This window comes from Aspergillus viridinutans (genome assembly GCF_018404265.1).
Source record: "Aspergillus viridinutans IFM 47045 DNA, scaffold_1, whole genome shotgun sequence".
Taxonomy (NCBI): Eukaryota; Fungi; Ascomycota; class Eurotiomycetes; order Eurotiales; family Aspergillaceae; genus Aspergillus; species Aspergillus viridinutans.
In genome coordinates, this window is record NW_025091217.1 from 1,967,382 (window position 1) to 1,984,529 (window position 17,148).

Sequence of the window (17,148 nt, forward strand, 5' to 3'; positions counted from 1 at the left end):
AGAGTCTGCAATAACATCAAGAGTGAAGTAGCTCAAAGCTGAAAAAGTAAGGACTAGTAAATTAATAAAGTGCATAGTGTAGGTTAAAAGAAACCAAAAAGTCTTGTTATTAGTTAGTTAATACAGATGAAGTAGTTGAATATTATTTTAAAGGGGGGAATGTAGTGTCCTTTATAGAATTGAAGTTGAAACTAATTTAAAAAAAAAAAGCCAAGAATGTAAAACTTGTTATATATACTCTGTATAACTAGCATTATGATAACTTACCAGAGCAGAGCAAATGCCAAGAGTATAAGGTTTCAGGTATATATATAATTAGCTCATAAAATTTAAAAATTAAATTACTGCATCCTTCCTTATGTTACTAGGGGCATATAGTTTAGTAAGATCTCACCCCTTACTCTCTATTACTACTGTGTTGCTGTCTACTCTTATATTTCTTTAACTTTCCAAAGGATTAAGTATGAGTGAAACACAACCTATATCTGTGACTTGGGCTCACCCACACCACTCTCGCGGTGTGGGTGAGCCACACTGGAATCGTCAACCACAGCGGAATCGTCAATAGCATCACCATATAAAGGTACATATAGGTTATTTAATCTAGGTATGTACACATTTAGTTTCTAAAGTAGATAACTATTTAGATATATAAATGTCTATCTCTTATTATAATTTTTATTATTAGAAAGAAAAAATTATAAGTATTAAGTTAAAATAACCTATCTTTTCTTTTTCCCTAAGAAAGAGTTTGTATGGGAAATCTTATATATTCTAATATCTCTAAATTTTTTTAGTTAAAACTCTTAGAAGACTTTTAATTATAAGATGTTTCCTCTTAGACTTTTAATATTACTATCTAAAATATGGTCGCCCCTAGTAAATACCCTAGATATTAGACATAGGGCGTATGTACCTTTTATATGATGATGCTATATAAAAGGTACATGACGATTCCGCTGTGGTTGACGATTCCGGTGTGGGTGAGCCTAAGTCATAGATAAGAGCTAACATAATCCACAGCTGAGCCATCCACACGGCCCGTCCTGCTGCAGATTTGAAGCCTTTCGACCCCCAACATCATTAAATTAGACAGGATACCTACCCTGATCTCCCCTTAATATTATATATATAATAAGCATAAATTATATCGGGGATCGCGCGCAGCGAGATCACTCAGGTGCAGTTCCTGGCCTGCGAATTGTTGCCAACCATTGGACGAAGCTGGGCGATACCAAGGCGATTGAAGATATACGGCCTCGACAAGTCCCCCTGCCCCTTGAAGGAGAAACTGACCCGCACTGTAAAAGGATTGCACGACCGCAACACCAGTTTTCAGAATGTCCGCCCTCTCTGACTTTTCTCTTTCACCTGTGTCTGATATCACCGAGCTTTCGCGAACGCCCTCTCAGCTTTGAGGTAAGTTTGTGGCCCAATTGGACGCTATCCCATCCTGATCCTTCGAACGAAAGCAAAGGGAGCCCCGCCCCTGTTTTCGCCAAAGGAACACCGGTAAGTCCAAATTATACGGCCTCAAACAGCTAAGGGCTTGGCTGGACAAGGAAAACATCATTGACCACACTCAAAAGTCATCGCCATGGGACAATGGTACCGTACACCCAAGCCATCCAGACGCCATCACATATGCTCATAATTTCCGATACGGACCAGCCAAAGACCAAGTCGAGGAGAGAATGAAAAGGATTCTGATCAGAGATAGACTCGAACCACCACAGAATCTTGAATAGAGAAAGCGGATAATCAGAAGGGGTAAAGGCTCACAATTTAGCAGTGAATATCTTGTCAAGCTTGGTTATGGGGACGAATATAACCCGTGGACGACCGCGGAACAGCTATGCGGCGAGAAACAGTCGACGAATGCGATGCTCAAATAGAACACTGTCGTCGATACTGAATAGAGCCAATTAGTATAACATCGCTGCGCATGCAAACTCCGGTTAAACACGCGATGAAACACTACATCGCCTGACGAAGATTATACTTCCGGTACTATGACTTTAAATCCTGCCAAGCACCAAGGATGTGCGGAATATTACCAAGAAGGGGTTGTGTGCCTTCAAATCCGCGACAAAACAGGAGATCGGAGGACTCCAGCGCGGCACTCGAACTCTCTCCATTTGCCGTCAATCATGTATTCTCTCCCTTTCTGTCGCAGATTGACATTCCCCTTATCCCAAACGGCATCACTATGGGGAAATCGACCATCTTGGCACCTTCTCCGGACCCTGAGCGCCACCGGGCGTATTCAGGCTGAATCTGTGACGAAGTGTGTCTCGGGATGTCTTAGATGCGGGAGGGGATGAGTCGACAGTAGCATGTCCCCAACCTACTCACCCATATTGGTACTGACCAGGATAAGTGTGAATAGAGCTAAATTATAGGGGCCGTTGTGGAAGGGAAAGCTACAACTCACCCCTTTCCTGTGAACAGGGGCGCTATGACCTGGCCAAGCGACAGGCGGTCTTTTACCCTAAGAACCTAAGAATTAAACTAATAAAATTCTCAGTTGCTAACGAGAACTTTTCATTCAGAACGGATCCTGCAACTTCTCATTCCACCTGAAGAACATACCGCATTCAAGGACTTAGGTTCTTGAGTGAGTGCCTGTGGCCTCCATGTGCTTCTGGATTCTGCGATTGGGATACTTGAAATGACTAGGCAGATTCGACTCTGCGGTTGGCTTGCAAATAGGGCTTCCTAGAATATCGTCTATAACCGCGACACGCGGAGGGTGTATGCGTGCTTTCCCTACCATCTTCACCTCTGATATACTTCTTACACGCAGCGAAGTAGCTAGCCTTGTTTCTATACTGTTGTTGTCTTGACAGCAATTATTGAGCGACACTTGCTACAGGCTCTTGTATTACAAAAGCGCCAGGGATGAATCAATGATCCCATTCGCAACCAGTACAAATATACGCACGATGGTACTCAAGTCGAAAACAATGCATTCGAACTCCTACCTGCACCATTAAACAACGTCACCAGCTTGCAACTTCACCTTAGGAACCATTGAAACAGAAGAACCAAAGGAATAAAGAAATGAAAACCAAGAAATGAAAAGCACTCACATCTCGTCCACCCATTCTCCCTTCTCCGTCCACATCCCAGGCCGATCCATCTACGGAGACAGTCAGCGGCGCTTGCTCTGCTCCCTCCAAGCATTGTAGGGCATGAGGCTCCACCCAGAACTCCTCATCTTATCCTCGATAACCAAGCAGAGCGCCTCGCCGGCCAGCTCATTCTTATCCCAGTCCATACTGAGCTTCTGGATCGTTGTCCGCGCCACCATAACAATCTGGTCCTCGTTCATTCCCCCTGCTCTCAGGGAAACGACGACGTTGCCGCGCTTGACGGCTCCGGCGTTCTTCATGGCCTCGAATGAGGGGTAGATCTTCACATCGCGGTGGTAGATCTTGTGATGCAAAGTCTCAAGGAGGATCGGTTTTAGCTTTTTTGGGGATGTCTTGACGTCGAAGAGGATGTGGACATAGGGGGGCTGGGTAGTCGGCTCGATTGGCTGTGGGGACTGAGTAGATTGGACGGTAGCCATTTTGGTTGTCGGTTGCGGTTGCGTACCTTAACAAGGAACTGTATAAAAGTGGAGGTATGTTTGTATTCGAAGCGATGATGAGAGGCGAAGATTGAGAGAGTTGGTTTGGATGAGAAGAGACTTGGGCAGGATATCGGTCTGAATTTATATACAAGAGTAGGACATCTTCGATGCAGTATCTGGACAGAGGATTGCACTGTCTTGGAAATGTCAAAACAGCCTGCTCTATGTGAGAGACATTGTAGAAAGAATTGGCAGCGCTCTGTTGCAGCGTGTATCAAGTGTTTAATGAGGCTGACGGGCGAATATGTCTTATGGATGAAGTCCTGCAATCTATTGTCATTGTCCAGAGACAAAGTACAAAGAGCATTATATACAAACATGTTTTGTCTCATATCACTCGTCATTCAATTTGGAGGCTGATCTAAAGACCAAGGATACCGGACGCAAAGCAGCGACATGCTTTATGCTCATTAGTTTATGCACAGATTTCAGTATTGTTTGTTCATGTTTATAGTAATTTCAGAGGATATACGTGACACTGCATGAGAAAATGTCTTATCATCTTTGCCGTGGTTGATACATTCTTTGACAAGGGTGTCTCTAATTGAAGATATAGCCTGCAGAAATTCCGTACACTGTAAAAAGCGATCTCGAGTCGATATCTACTCATTCAAAGTTCCAAACACTTGATTGGCACAAACCGGCGAACAAGAGTACGGAAGTGATTCAATTTTATTTGTCTTTCGCTATCATCGAGCTTTTATTCTAGGACTTTGACAAGGATGATGCCTGACCTCCTCAATTTCCAAAAGAACGAACAAGGTAAACTCCATTCCAATCGACCAGAACAAATGAATGTTACGACCACCAACTCCGGTGTTTCCTCCAATCCTGCATCGTCCCCTCAGCCAGATCATCCACATTGATATAATCTACCCCCTCCCGAACCAAAACATGCCAGACATGATTCCGCAGCCCCCGCGGCCACGTCGGGGTACCCCAGTACCTGACCTTGAGGCCGCGGTCATGAGCCGCTTCCACTTGTTCGCGGACGCGAGCAAGCTGGTTCTGCGAGAAGCGGTTCCGAGATAGTGATCCAATCGTCTTGTGAAAGTCGACGGAGGCGTAGTAGCTGTTTGTATAGTTGTAATTATATGCTGCAGCTGCTGCAGTTTCCTCTGGGTTAGATTCCGGAATGATTTGATCTAGTTTATCCAACGGAGCGTCGAAGAATATATCGCGATGGGTGCTATTCGCCACAACAAGATGGAAAGGGGCATCTCCCGAGACGACAACCGTCACAGGACGCTGGACCATCTCCGCTCCATCGAAATGCGTAAGGTAGCCTGCCTCACGCAGGGGAGCGAGCTGCTCAACCAGGTAAGGCCATGTATCGTTGCCGTCGGTTTTGAAATCGATGAGAAGAACGAGTGTCTGGGACGGGTCGTGAGCAAACACACCCCCTAGGTCCTCATTTCTGTCGGGCTGCAGCTGACTGGAGCGGGTGTTATGCTGCTCAAGAAGATCCAGCAGCGGATCAAGGTATAAACTGCGCAGTGTGGCGGCGTGGTGTAATGTGAAGCGGTTGTGGCCGACGAGGAGATCCTCTCCGGAGAGCCAGACGTCCGCCTCGACGCCGATGCAGCCCGCTTTGATGGCTGAGAAGAGCGGGACTGGCCGCCAGTAGTCGTTGTGTGAGTGGCATTGCACGGGAGTGACGCCGTGAGTGGCCCAGTGAGAGAATATAGACGGTTGTCCGCCGGGGAAGACCCAGGCGCCTAGACGGGCGTCGAGGTCATCGGGGAAAAGGTGGACTAGACCGGTCCACACCAGAGAGAGGACCTTTAGAAATCCTCTAGACGGAAGTCAACATCTATGCGAGGATGGTAGTGCATGGACTTACAATATCCAAATCAATGCCCAGAAAGGTCTATTAACGCCTCGGCAGATGATTGCGCGTCGAGATAGTGGACGTGCGTTACACTCGACATGGGAACATTTCCATCGATTTAAAAGCTGCGATAACCACTGGCATCTGTGTCTGCGCTTGTAGCTGCTATGTAGATCATCCGATACGTCAAGTGGTAATAGTTTTCGACCTGCATGGTCACCAGGAATCATCTCCAATGAAGCAAAGGTATCCTGGGATGAGGAGCTTCCCACCTCGCAATCGTCGGCAGTCGATAGAGATCCCATCATACTGAAAATATGTGCCAAGTGTGATCACCTAGGAAAGGTGGGAGCTTTGAGAAATAATCCTCTAGCAGGCGACCGCTCCGGCGATCCATTCCGATTTATCCTTAGAGGTGGCTGACGCGGCCCACAAGCCGAGTTGCCGTATCCAGACATTCGCCGCCAAGAGTCCAAGTCCAACAACCATTGATTGCTTGATCCCATTAAGCTCCGGCAGTTGACGCCATTGGACCAATTACTGGCTGACAGAATGATTCCATTCTGATTCTGCTATTACCAAAGAAATCCAGCTGCCTAATTTAGTAGATAAGCTAGGAATTACGGCTTTCTGGCCCTCAATATCCGACAAGGCCACGCCCCATACATAATCCTCATGCCCCCAAACTCACTCGAGACATCCGTCCAGCCCATCTCCTTGACTATATTCAAATACTCACCGACATACCCCGCCATATCCACCACAACCAAGTATCCCCCCGACATCAACACCCTCGCCGCCTCCCCTATCGCCTTCTTCCTAGTAGCTTTATCCGCATTATGAACTGATAGACTGGCCGTCACCAGCGAAAACACCCCATCGGAAAACGGCAACTCGGCAAAACTCCCCGAATGCAGGACCGTCTGTTCGCAGACCCCCAGCGCAGCGGCGTTCTTGTAAGTTGCCAGTGGCGAGTTTCCGCTCTGATCGCCTTTGACGAATAGATCGATGCCGTAGGCGGGGTGGACGGGTGGGTCTGAATTGTAGAGTTGTTTCTTGATTTGGGCAATCTGCAATAGGACCATCCCTCTGCCGCAGCCGAGGTCGAGGGTTGGTGCTCTGAAAGTTTCCCTGGGGAGGCTGGCGAGGAGGTCATCCCACACTTGGAATTTGCCTTTGATGGTTGCGTAGAGGTAGAGCGGGGATAGGACGTTGGAGGCGATCAGCCCGAGAGGGGAGTCGATGCCGTAGGATGGCTTTGAGGGAATGTCGTGTGCTTCGAGTTCTGTAAATAATCGTGCGATGTGGTTTTCTGGAATTGAGGACGAGTAGAATGACTGCGACATTCTGTCTGTGCAGTTTGCAGGTATATCACAGCAGATGTGAGAAACCTGGGGGAGGGTTATCGTCGAGTGGTGTAAATTTATACTCATTTCTCTTTCCTTTGATGCTTCTTGCATAGAATTTATACCATGTCGATGGTTGGAATGCGGGACAGTCTTGGAGGGGAATTTCCTTTTTGGAAGTATCATAAGGCTTCATCTTGTATTTCAGGCAGCAAGAAAACCAGCCAATATGACAGAACCCCATAAACAGTACCAAATAATTCAGGAAATATTTCCGAGCTTTTATCTATATATCATAGCAGAGATAGAGTTGCTTCAAAATATGTTGACATGTGGTGGCGGTGCTGTGGTTATTGAACGTAAGAAGGTAGGTACAAGGCTGGAACAAAGGATTCAGATGAAACGTGTCCATTAATTCACATCTCCATTTTTAGATTGAGCAAGGTCAAGAGAGATAGCACGTATACTAGAAGAGGATGCTATAGTTATATGCTTCGATTAAAGGTTGCGTGATATATATCTCCGAGTGAGCCGACAGAGACGAAAAACAGGGCAAGAAGGACGAAATCCCCCTATATAGACAGAATGTCAGTGAAACATCAATTCCAATTCCATCTGACACAAGATGAAGACACTAGTTGACCGCATATCTGCATATTTCATGACGTTGCAGGTGGATGAGATGAAGGTGCGGTGGAGGTCTTCCACATCCCCCGAGGACTACCATTTCCGGACATCTAACATCAACGCCAAGAGAATCGTCAGAATACGTGGCGAACTTCGAGAACGTTCATAATGGCAGGAGTCTCCTCAATTCCTCATTTATTACATGTATAAGTGACAATCGTCGGATGAGGCTGGCTGGACTAGCGCACAATGAGGATCCCTTATAGACTATCGGAAATAACCAAGATCATACTGTCTTCCTATTTGTCACGATAAGTGATGCTAAAGTACGTGACTACGCATTCAATCTTAACCCGAGGCAAGGAGGACTCTCATTTGCAGGAGGTTGCTGGTCTGCATAATCTATCACATCGTGCAGGGATCGACAGACAACACTGATGTGCGTCTCTCTGTACAGCTGATTCGGCTATGAATGTGGTTGGTTCTGGGAGTGATCACGCAGCATAAGACCTGCATGAGCTGGAACCATCTCCTCATCTTTGGAGGACCGAATCAAGGGAGTAAAGAAAGGGTAATAAATACGGCAGTGATTCTACCTTGCTGCAGCTTCTTTTTTGTTGCCGCTGCTCCCAGTACGGAGACAGTGGTCAGAGTCAATTGCTGGCATAGAATCTACTATCCCCTGTTCGCAGCATGGACAAAAAGGCAAGAGAAGATCTCAGTCCATCAATGGCGGCCTCAACCTCGGCTATAATTGAAGACTTTGTCGCTTCCTACGAGAAACACCGCGACTTTTACAACCACACCGCAATGGCTGCTAGAAAGACTTGCGAGGCAGCCCTGGAAAGACATCATATACCATGCCTCGTCAGCCATCGAGCAAAAGAAGCGGCGAGTCTACGCAAAAAGCTATATGCCCGACAACTTCTTCGTGGCCACGTCTACTCCAGCAGAGAAGAGATCAAAAGCGACATATCTGACCTGGCTGGCGTGCGCATCGCTCTTTACTATCCTCGGCACGGAGAGGAGGTCAAGCTCATACTCAATGACGAATTTACTGTCGTGGAAAAAAAGACCATCAACCGCATGGGCATTGACGAAGCAATCCACGGCGGCTTCGACCGATGGTTCCCGGGCTACTGCGCAAAGCACTATCGAGTCCACCTCAAGAACGGGACCGTCAATCAGGAAGGCGTCCCCATACACAACACAAAGGTCGAGATCCAGGTCGTCTCCGTGTTGCGACATGTCTGGGCCGAGGTCGAACACGACGTGGTCTACAAGGGAAAGCTCAGGGCGAGCAGAGACGACCACCGCATCCTGGACGGTTTAAGCGGTGCGGTCTTTCTCGGGGAATGTTTCCTGGATCAGCTCTATCAAACCCAGGTAGCGAGGACCACCGATGACAAAGGTTTCAAAACGGTTTACGCGCTCGGATCGTTTCTGTGGAACTGGACCGCCTCCCTCGGGCATTGCCAGGTGGAATATCCTGTGGAGGTAGAGTTTCTGAAAGATCTTCTCGGTATCCTTGGGCTCAACAACCCAAGAACGCTGCGAGATATTCTCGGTCAGATTGACCTGTCCACTCGAGAAGGCAGCGAGTGGTATTCTTTCCGGGCGGCGTTTCACCCCGCTCGGTCCAGTCTTACAATGTTCATAATGGACCGGATCCTTGCCATGCCTGTCGGAGCCAGCAAGCTTGAAAATACTCCAGTAGCCAACTCTGAGGCGGCCGATCACGCGAGACACGAGCTTGGCCTTATCTCTAGTTCCTTGATCTGGCTCGATCGGGTGTATCCGCTCTCGTCTCAATTGTTCGGAGCTCTCTTCGCCAGTGATTCATGGGACCATTATCTGCCTGGAATCCGGTGGCTTGATTCGCGAAAAGCCCAGGATTATTGGAGGGGAAATGCGGTGCTCACCGACGAGGAAGAGCAGAGGATCAACCGTCTCTTCCAGTGCTTTGCGCAAAACAAGGAAAAGCCTATCCGGCTTGCATTTGCCCTTGCTAGGTTAGGTGTTTTGAAGAGATATGCTGCTGACTGGCTGGCGTTGCATCGCGTCATCTCGCCGTTGCTTATTGTCATAAAGGCTCGATATTAGTGACTTCCTTGCCACAGAGATTGGAAGATACGGTGTGACCTACGCTTCCTAATTCGACGCATCACTCCGAGGTTGGAAACATCATGTATGTTAACCTTGATTTACTGCGTAGATGTGGAGCTATGGAAGTATCCCTGGCTACTGTGCATAAGCGAAATTACACTCCTGCAGCTGAGTTAGTCAAACAGGAATATGTTCTTTGTTGATAGAGATGACAAGTCCAATGTGGAGTATACATGCCAATAGTCCTACAATCCTTGGCCATGTCCGCAGCAGCCCACGGTTGCCTAACAAAAATACCTTCTCGGCCAGCATGATAACCATACCTAGCCTAGACACTCCATCTGAGAGATATCAACCCCTCTGTACGACGACCTGCCAGCTCAACGTTTGACAGGCCGTGCCAATACTCCCTTGATTGGTGAAATGGTACCGGGGCAATGGTACGCTAAGGCTTAGCTGCATTGCGGGTTCCGGGCCGTGCGTTAGTGGCCCGCGCTTCGACAGCCGGGCAGCCGGTAGCCAATCGTTCAGTGATGAAGGATTAGACCCACAAGTGTCCGTTCCCTCGGGATTTGATTTATTCAATTGCCAATGGGTTTGAGGGGTGATATGCTGGTGGATTTGCCAGGGTGCTTTGTACTCTGTGGTGATTAGATGATGGGTTGTAGAAATGGTTCCTCAAATCTGAGTAAGGCATTTGTAGTCTGCACAGAGCACTACTCATTTATGGTCTGTTTGTGGTCCATTTGTGGTCCGTTTCGAGGTTCAACGATAATATATGATAAGGTATGTTCAATATACCTCTACTGCCACTCGCAATACTTGTGATGACCCCTGAATAGCACTAACATACAAGTGCAGGATTTGAATAACTGTCTCAGGTCTAGAGCGCCGGTCAACGACCCAACTGAATGCTAACGCCTTCACATCCCTGTCAGTCTTCCATGAGTCACTTGTTCAAACAAAGAAAATGCTACGCCAATTCTTGGCATGCATTTGGAAGGATTGGAAGCACCGACGCGACATGTCGATTCAAAATCTACCACAGTGTCGGGCCCAGCCGAGGCCTCGTCAGAGCCACATCGTTGAACTATTGGCCGTTATCGGTGCTTAGGGAGTCGCATTACAGCGTTGCAGCTCTCATTGGTAGATGCGCTCTCTGAAGAGACTCCTGCCTGAATAGGTTGTAGTAGACACTCATCAGGATTCAGGGTGTGAGATCACCTGAGACCGGTGAGAGTGGTGATTCTTCGCATAAGCCTTTGCTCTCTCGGAGGGGTCATGGTCTAGTTTGGTTACTTGTGTCCATCCGGCCATAGTGATAGATATCAATCACTTCGAGGACCGAACCCAAGTACTTCCCAGGCTCTCCGTCTGTCCACAATCTCTAATTCGATCATTCAATGCCTGGTACGCTTCAGACCGCCTCACTGCCGAAAAGTGTTCCCATTCACTAATCGAAGCAAAGAACTCACCGATCTCCATTGTCTCCGCATAATCGAGACACTCCACGGAAGCGAGGATAGCCTCGATCCCCGAGACAAGGCGCTCGTCATTCAAGTATGCCGGCTCGTCGAAAGCGAAGGATGGTTTGGCTCCGAGCGAGACACGATCGTTGTATCTTTTATGAGATTCCTGCGTAATCCTGCAGTCGGCGAGGAAGTGGTGGTGGCTACCTGGTGCCGGTACAGGCGGACGGAATTCTATGCATGCTTGTGTGAGTGTCGCCGATAGCAGACTCGGGCTTTTAAGAGAATGCTAACGGGATTGACAGTCGATGCAAGGGAGAAGAGGGAGCGCCTAGCAAGAGAGGAAATGAATCAATCATGACAGTTTGGAAACTAGAGAGTGGGAGACAAGCGATGGTCACTACCAGCATTATGACTATGTGATTACTGCCAGAAAACCATATCCGAGAGTGCCTTCGAGAGCAATTCCCCGCGGCACTATGACACACTTATACATCTGAGTGCTGCAAAGCTGAGTATCATATTTGCTATTTCGTACTTTTTTCTCATTATTCGGATCTTATCCGAGGGTTTGACCTTCATCCAAGATGATGGTTTGAGTCATGCCCGACCCGTAGATGCCCGATTCATCCGAGGTTATCCGACTAATACATAACGACCTCACCATCACCCTTCTCCATCTAACAACATTGATACCATTATGGCTTCATCAAGGCAACATAATCAAAATGAGTGTGCAGTTACTGCAGACCCGGAAATGGTCACTTCTCACCCCCCGACCATGGAAGTAGAAGAACCATTGCAAGAAACCCCCACAAATCTGTAGGTCGTCTCGCCGAATCTATAGCCCAGTCTAATTATCCAGGAAATCTACTCTGGTGGTTATAGCCGCCTTCATGAGTATCTTCACCGGCTGCGGCCTCAACTTCGCATTCGGAGTGTATCAAGAACTCTACGAATCCATGTCCCAACTCCCCAGTCGCACCCCATTCACCGGCGTCACTCCAGCCCATATCGACCTCATCGGGACGCTGGCCGTCTCCATGATGTCCCTCGGAGCGCCATTCGCCTCGGGCTGGTGCAAATCCTATTCCCCCCGCAGGATCACTCTAGCCGGGACAATCATCTTCGCCACCGCCAACATCCTCGCATCGTTTTGCCAGCACCTCTGGCAATTCGTCCTCACGCAGGGCGTCCTACTAGGCTGCGGCACATGTCTCACCTACATCACCGCCGTAACCGTCGCCCCAGGCTGGTTCACCACCCACCGCGGCCTCGCCATCGGCATCATCTCCTCCGGCACCGGCGTCGGCGGCGTAGTCTGGGCGCCTGCGCTGCGCGCTCTGAACGCCCAGATAGGGTTCAGGAATACCCTCCGTCTCACAGGCGGTCTCTCGACGGTACTGCTGGGCGCTGCCTCGCTCGTGCTAGACTGGGACCCGCGCACCAAGCGCCAGATCGAAACAGAACGAGCGACATCCTCCGCGTCCCGGCTCCGCGTCACGCTTGTGGACTGGCGCGTCGCGCGCACTAGGAAGTTCATCGCGCAGTGTCTCTCCGCCGGACTGCAGGGTGCGGCGTACTACGCGCCTGTGTACTTCATGTCGACGTATGCGCGCACGCTGGGCTACTCCGCCGCGACGGGGGCGATGTTCATCTCTATTTCGAATGCGTCGTCGGCTGTGGGGAAGGTGGTCATCGGGCATGTTGCGGACCGTGCGGGGCGGATCAACGTCTTCCTCTTTACGACGCTGATGAGCGCCATTGCGACGCTGGGGCTGTGGTTGCCGTCTACGGTATCTGGCGGGAAGGCCCTGTTCGTCGCGTTTGCGATGTTCTATGGTGTGTTTGCTGGGGCATATGTGAGTCTGTTTCCTGCGACGCTGGTGGAGTTGTTTGGGGTGGAGCACTTTGCCAGTGTCAATGGGTTTTTGTATATGGTGCGCGGGTTTGCGGCGTTGGTTGGGACGCCGGTGGCAGGGGCGTTGATCCGGAGTGGTGGCTCGCATGTCAGTCAGGAGCTGATGAGCAAACTGTTCTTCAATACGAGCATCTTGGTTGGTGTTTTGCTCGTCGGTGCTACGGTGGGTGTGGTGTGGGTGAGAATCGAGGCGGCACTGAGTACGATGGATCGTCAGGCCGGCTTCAATGGAGGGATCAAATGGAGGATTTGATGTATATATATATTTCACTCTGTATGTTATCAAATAAACTCACCGCTTTCAAACACCAAGAACTCTCGGAGTCTCGGCATCGTATAAACCTAGATATAAACACAGCAGCCCGAAACCGAACGAATACGAGCTTAGTAGATACCCAGCCAAGGGCTACAGCCTACATATATAAAGCCATCCCCCACAACGAACAATCATCCTCTCGTATCAACCCAGGCAAAACAAAATGCGCCTCTTTAACGCCACAACCCACCAACTAACCGATTTCCTCGGCGAGACCATCCCCCCCTACGCCATCCTCTCCCACCGCTGGCAAGACGAGGAGGTCATCTTCCAGGATATCTTGTCAGGCACCGCACCCACCAAAAAAGGCTACGAGAAAATCACACAGTGCTGCGCAGAGGCCCTCCGCGATAACCTGGGCTATATCTGGGTCGACACCTTCTGCATCGACAAGACCAGTAGCGCGGAGCTATCTGAGGCGCTGAACTCGATGTACGAGTGGTATCAGAATGCAGAGGTGTGCTATGCTTATCTGTGCGATGTCGCTGAGGATACGGTTCCGACTGCATCGGGAGGAAGCGGACGCGGAGGCGGAGGCTTCAACGACAGCGTGTGGTTCACGCGCGGCTGGACGCTGCAAGAACTCCTTGCTCCTGCGCGGGTGGAATTCTTCAATGCGGATTGGTGCCCCCTTGGCTCCAAAGCTGAGCTGAAGGGGATCATTTCTTCTATCACCGGAATCCAAGAGGAGGTGCTAGACGGGACGCTCCGACCACAAGAACTGAGTATCGCGCAGCGCATGTCCTGGGCGTCGGAGCGGGTGACGACCAAGGTCGAGGATATGGCGTATAGCCTGCTTGGGCTATTCGAGATCAACATGCCGATGTTGTACGGGGAGGGAAAGCGGGCGTTTATCCGGCTGCAGGAGGAGATTATGCGGCAGTCGGATGACCAGACGCTCTTTGCGTGGAAGAGCTCGAGCGCCGATGATACCTACCGTGGGCTGCTGGCGCAGTCGCCGGTGGACTTTAACGAGAGCGGCGACTTCGTGCAGTCGGAGCAGAGGTTCAATCGTAGTCCGTTCGCGGTGACTAATATGGGGATTAGCATTGAGCTGGCTGTTGTGCACTGGACCATGGACGTGTACCTTGCGGCGCTGGATTGCGAGACGCAGAGCAGGAAGAAACGGGTGGGAATCTTCCTCGCTCCGTTGCCGCAGGACAACCAGTACGCGAGGGTAGTGTGCGCCGGAGACGATCTGCCAGACTTTCCGGCAGAGATGAAGTCCGAATATTGCAAGGTCTACGTGAGACAGAGAATCGCAGGGACACCAAAGGCCCCGGAGCGTATGTACGGATTCTGGCTCCGTCAGTTTCCCCCCGTTTGGAAGGGCCCTCACTCCCAATTCGAGGTCACAGCGTACCACCCCTGGGACGACAAGGAGCGCAAGCTCTGCATTCCTCCGGGGAAACGGGGAACCGCGGGAATTATCAGGTACTCTATGCGTCAGGACCACGTCGTGAACCTGCGCGTCGGATTTGACGCCATGCTCAACCCCGTTGTCCAGTTCGGTGGGTCTCTCATGACGGACGCTCGGTTCAAAGCCCTCGATCTCAATGCCTTTGAGGTGCAGATGGCAGACGGCTGGATGGATCAACGGAGGGACCGTGTTTTTATCGGAGATAGGAACCACGGACTCAATGTCAACGACGGGACAATCAGGATACTGGTCTTGGAGGAGGTTGTCAAGAGACAGCGCATGTGGGTCGTCTATATCGCGAAGCCGGAAAATGGGGCTTGGCACAAGGACTGTGTCTGCGACGGATGCCGGCTTACGGTGTTTGGGACTCGATATCGATGCAAGTCGTGTCCTGGGTTTGACTACTGTTGTGATTGCATCCAGAACGCGAGGCATACGCATCCGGGTCATAGCTTTCAAGAGGACAAGCCTGTTTGGCATGCTGGAGTGTACTGTGACTGGTGTAGCGAGGTGAGTCTCCTGCTTTTCTCCTATTGCGCTTGGGCTGACTCCACAGGGCATATATGGGACGCGGTACAAATGCAAGGATTGTGCAGACTTTGATCTCTGCTGTTACTGTATGAAAGAATCGCAAAAGATCCATCCCGGACATCGATTCTCTGAGATTGAACGTCCTGGAGATCAGCCTCGAGAGACTAGGTCTGTCCGAGTACAGGACACCGTATCGATCAGTCAGCTTCAGCGCATCACGAATGACCGCGGTGCGAGCAGCCGGTCAGGTCCTAGGAGAGCCTCGCAATGAGAGCGGGCTCAGATGTATCTACATTCTTTGGCAAGGGTACTGCGAGGAATAGAGAGAGACAAGATAGGCCTCGTTTGGATGTGACAGGAGTAGACGGATCAAGGACAGGTGCATGATGGGATTGTCGATAGTCATAGACAAGAAAGGGTAGCGGTAGAACAGTAATTCTATAACTTTCATAGTGCATGCCTGAAACAGAGCAATTATTATTTAGACCGATCACTAGCAACAGCAGGGGGGAAACTGATAAAACCTGGGTATAGCATGACCTCAAACTTCCTGTCTTAAGGCCCAGCACGACACTCAGTCATCCGCAACCTCGGTCTCACTCCAAGGACACTCAACATCCTCTCCCCACAAATCTCTATACAAACGGCGAGGCACAGACCAATCATGCTCCCAATCTCCATCCGAGCTGCCAACGCCGTCAGCTTACTCCAAGACACGTCCCTTCTATATACTCACCTCAAGCTAACACAGTTCGGAGCCAGCACAGCCGCCCTGAGCAGGATACACGCAACCACCTCATCATATGGTCTATAAGCGGTCTTGACAAATGAAAATCCGGCGTTCCCGTGTCGGTCCAAGCAGAGAGACTCGTATCCGTCGTCTCCGACTCCGTTGAGGTGGATTCCCTGGTGTACGTCGATGACTGGGGGGCCGGGCTCGTCGAAGTCGGGACCGCCGATAGGCACGCTGGAGTTGTCGACGATTTTTTGAGCGTCCTCGACGAGTTGGGGCCAGGCGGCTTTCCATTCGGGGCTGGAGGTATTCTCGACGGTGTAGTAGTGGGTGTAGCTGGTGTTTGTTAGTAGATTATGCGGATGATTGTTTATTCACATACCCCATCTTGGATTTAGCTCAGTTGTGATATCGTTTGTAGTCAGGGATGAATGTGATGGAAACAGATAGCGAAAGGAGAGATGCAAATGAAGATGTGTTGAGGTGTGAGTGTGATGACTGAAGATGATCTTGATATTCTGCAGGCGCCTGTTTCGGACTCAGGCACACAAGGAAGGAGTGTTCGTCACTGCACCTGCACATTTATCGATCATTCACTCTCATCATAATGGCAATAAGGACAGGACTTGAAAATGCCTGTATAAACTTGGTCACCTGGGCCCTGGTTAATGCTTCCAAGAACGGCACTGGCACAGTTTTTTCTGTCTGTCTAACTTCTATGCACAGGGCGGAAAATGGCACATATATTCATCTTTGGGATCAACTTCAAAATCAAAACAAATCAAATCTTCTTTGTACAGAAACTTATAGGTTAAAGTTATCCTACATTCCAGTTAGTCTTGAATAAACAGCTATTGTTGCTTAACATGCAGTTAATCAGTGCATACTGGTGATGCTCATCACTGGCCTGATACTTAGCCAGAGCGGCCTGGTTTTCATAGTAGCTCATGAGAGCAATCTGGAAACCTTTGCTGTGTTTAAGTAAATCCATGATGCTGGGCCCTCTAATAAGAAGGTGTCCAGATTTAACACAGGGGAGGCTTTTCATTGTCCTAAGTTCAGAAATGAAGGTATTCATGTTCTTCACTGACATCTGGGCGGAATTTGAAGAGGACTGTATCCTTATTTCAAAGAACATCAGCATAACCGTGACCATCCCAGAATTTCCGACTGACCAATATGAACCAAGGTCATTGCCACACAGGTTGTAG

General features: G+C 49.5%; 7 protein-coding genes across 7 annotated transcripts; 3 read left to right on the forward strand and 4 right to left on the reverse strand.

Annotated features, from left to right (window-relative positions):
* Nucleotides 1–3,154: 3,154 nt before the first annotated feature.
* Nucleotides 3,155–3,574, reverse strand: Aspvir_000568 (uncharacterized protein; the record flags this gene model as incomplete). Its single annotated transcript, XM_043265703.1, has 1 exon — nucleotides 3,155–3,574. One exon carries the CDS (start codon nucleotides 3,572–3,574, stop codon nucleotides 3,155–3,157), a length of 420 nt encoding a protein of 139 aa, XP_043121638.1.
* An 861-nt stretch (nucleotides 3,575–4,435) lies between these two features.
* Aspvir_000569 (altered inheritance of mitochondria protein 6) lies at nucleotides 4,436–5,776 on the reverse strand (the record flags this gene model as incomplete). Its single annotated transcript, XM_043265704.1, has 2 exons — nucleotides 4,436–5,430; nucleotides 5,677–5,776. The coding sequence occupies 2 exons, from the start codon at nucleotides 5,774–5,776 to the stop codon at nucleotides 4,436–4,438; spliced, it is 1,095 nt and encodes a 364-aa protein (XP_043121639.1).
* Nucleotides 5,777–6,088: 312 nt separating this feature from the next.
* Aspvir_000570 (class I SAM-dependent methyltransferase) lies at nucleotides 6,089–6,814 on the reverse strand (the record flags this gene model as incomplete). The annotated part of the gene is made up of 1 exon (XM_043265705.1): nucleotides 6,089–6,814. One exon carries the CDS (start codon nucleotides 6,812–6,814, stop codon nucleotides 6,089–6,091), a length of 726 nt encoding a protein of 241 aa, XP_043121640.1.
* Nucleotides 6,815–8,170: 1,356 nt separating this feature from the next.
* On the forward strand, nucleotides 8,171–9,544 carry Aspvir_000571 (uncharacterized protein; the record flags this gene model as incomplete). The annotated part of the gene is made up of 1 exon (XM_043265706.1): nucleotides 8,171–9,544. One exon carries the CDS (start codon nucleotides 8,171–8,173, stop codon nucleotides 9,542–9,544), a length of 1,374 nt encoding a protein of 457 aa, XP_043121641.1.
* Nucleotides 9,545–11,912: 2,368 nt separating this feature from the next.
* On the forward strand, nucleotides 11,913–13,190 carry Aspvir_000572 (putative MFS monocarboxylate transporter; the record flags this gene model as incomplete). Its single annotated transcript, XM_043265707.1, has 1 exon — nucleotides 11,913–13,190. The coding sequence occupies one exon, from the start codon at nucleotides 11,913–11,915 to the stop codon at nucleotides 13,188–13,190; it is 1,278 nt and encodes a 425-aa protein (XP_043121642.1).
* A 226-nt stretch (nucleotides 13,191–13,416) lies between these two features.
* Aspvir_000573 (HET domain protein) lies at nucleotides 13,417–15,527 on the forward strand (the record flags this gene model as incomplete). The annotated part of the gene is made up of 2 exons (XM_043265708.1): nucleotides 13,417–15,183; nucleotides 15,300–15,527. The coding sequence occupies 2 exons, from the start codon at nucleotides 13,417–13,419 to the stop codon at nucleotides 15,525–15,527; spliced, it is 1,995 nt and encodes a 664-aa protein (XP_043121643.1).
* A 251-nt stretch (nucleotides 15,528–15,778) lies between these two features.
* Nucleotides 15,779–16,324, reverse strand: Aspvir_000574 (uncharacterized protein; the record flags this gene model as incomplete). Its single annotated transcript, XM_043265709.1, has 3 exons — nucleotides 15,779–15,890; nucleotides 15,941–16,273; nucleotides 16,320–16,324. 3 exons carry the CDS (start codon nucleotides 16,322–16,324, stop codon nucleotides 15,779–15,781), a joined length of 450 nt encoding a protein of 149 aa, XP_043121644.1.
* Nucleotides 16,325–17,148: the final 824 nt, after the last annotated feature.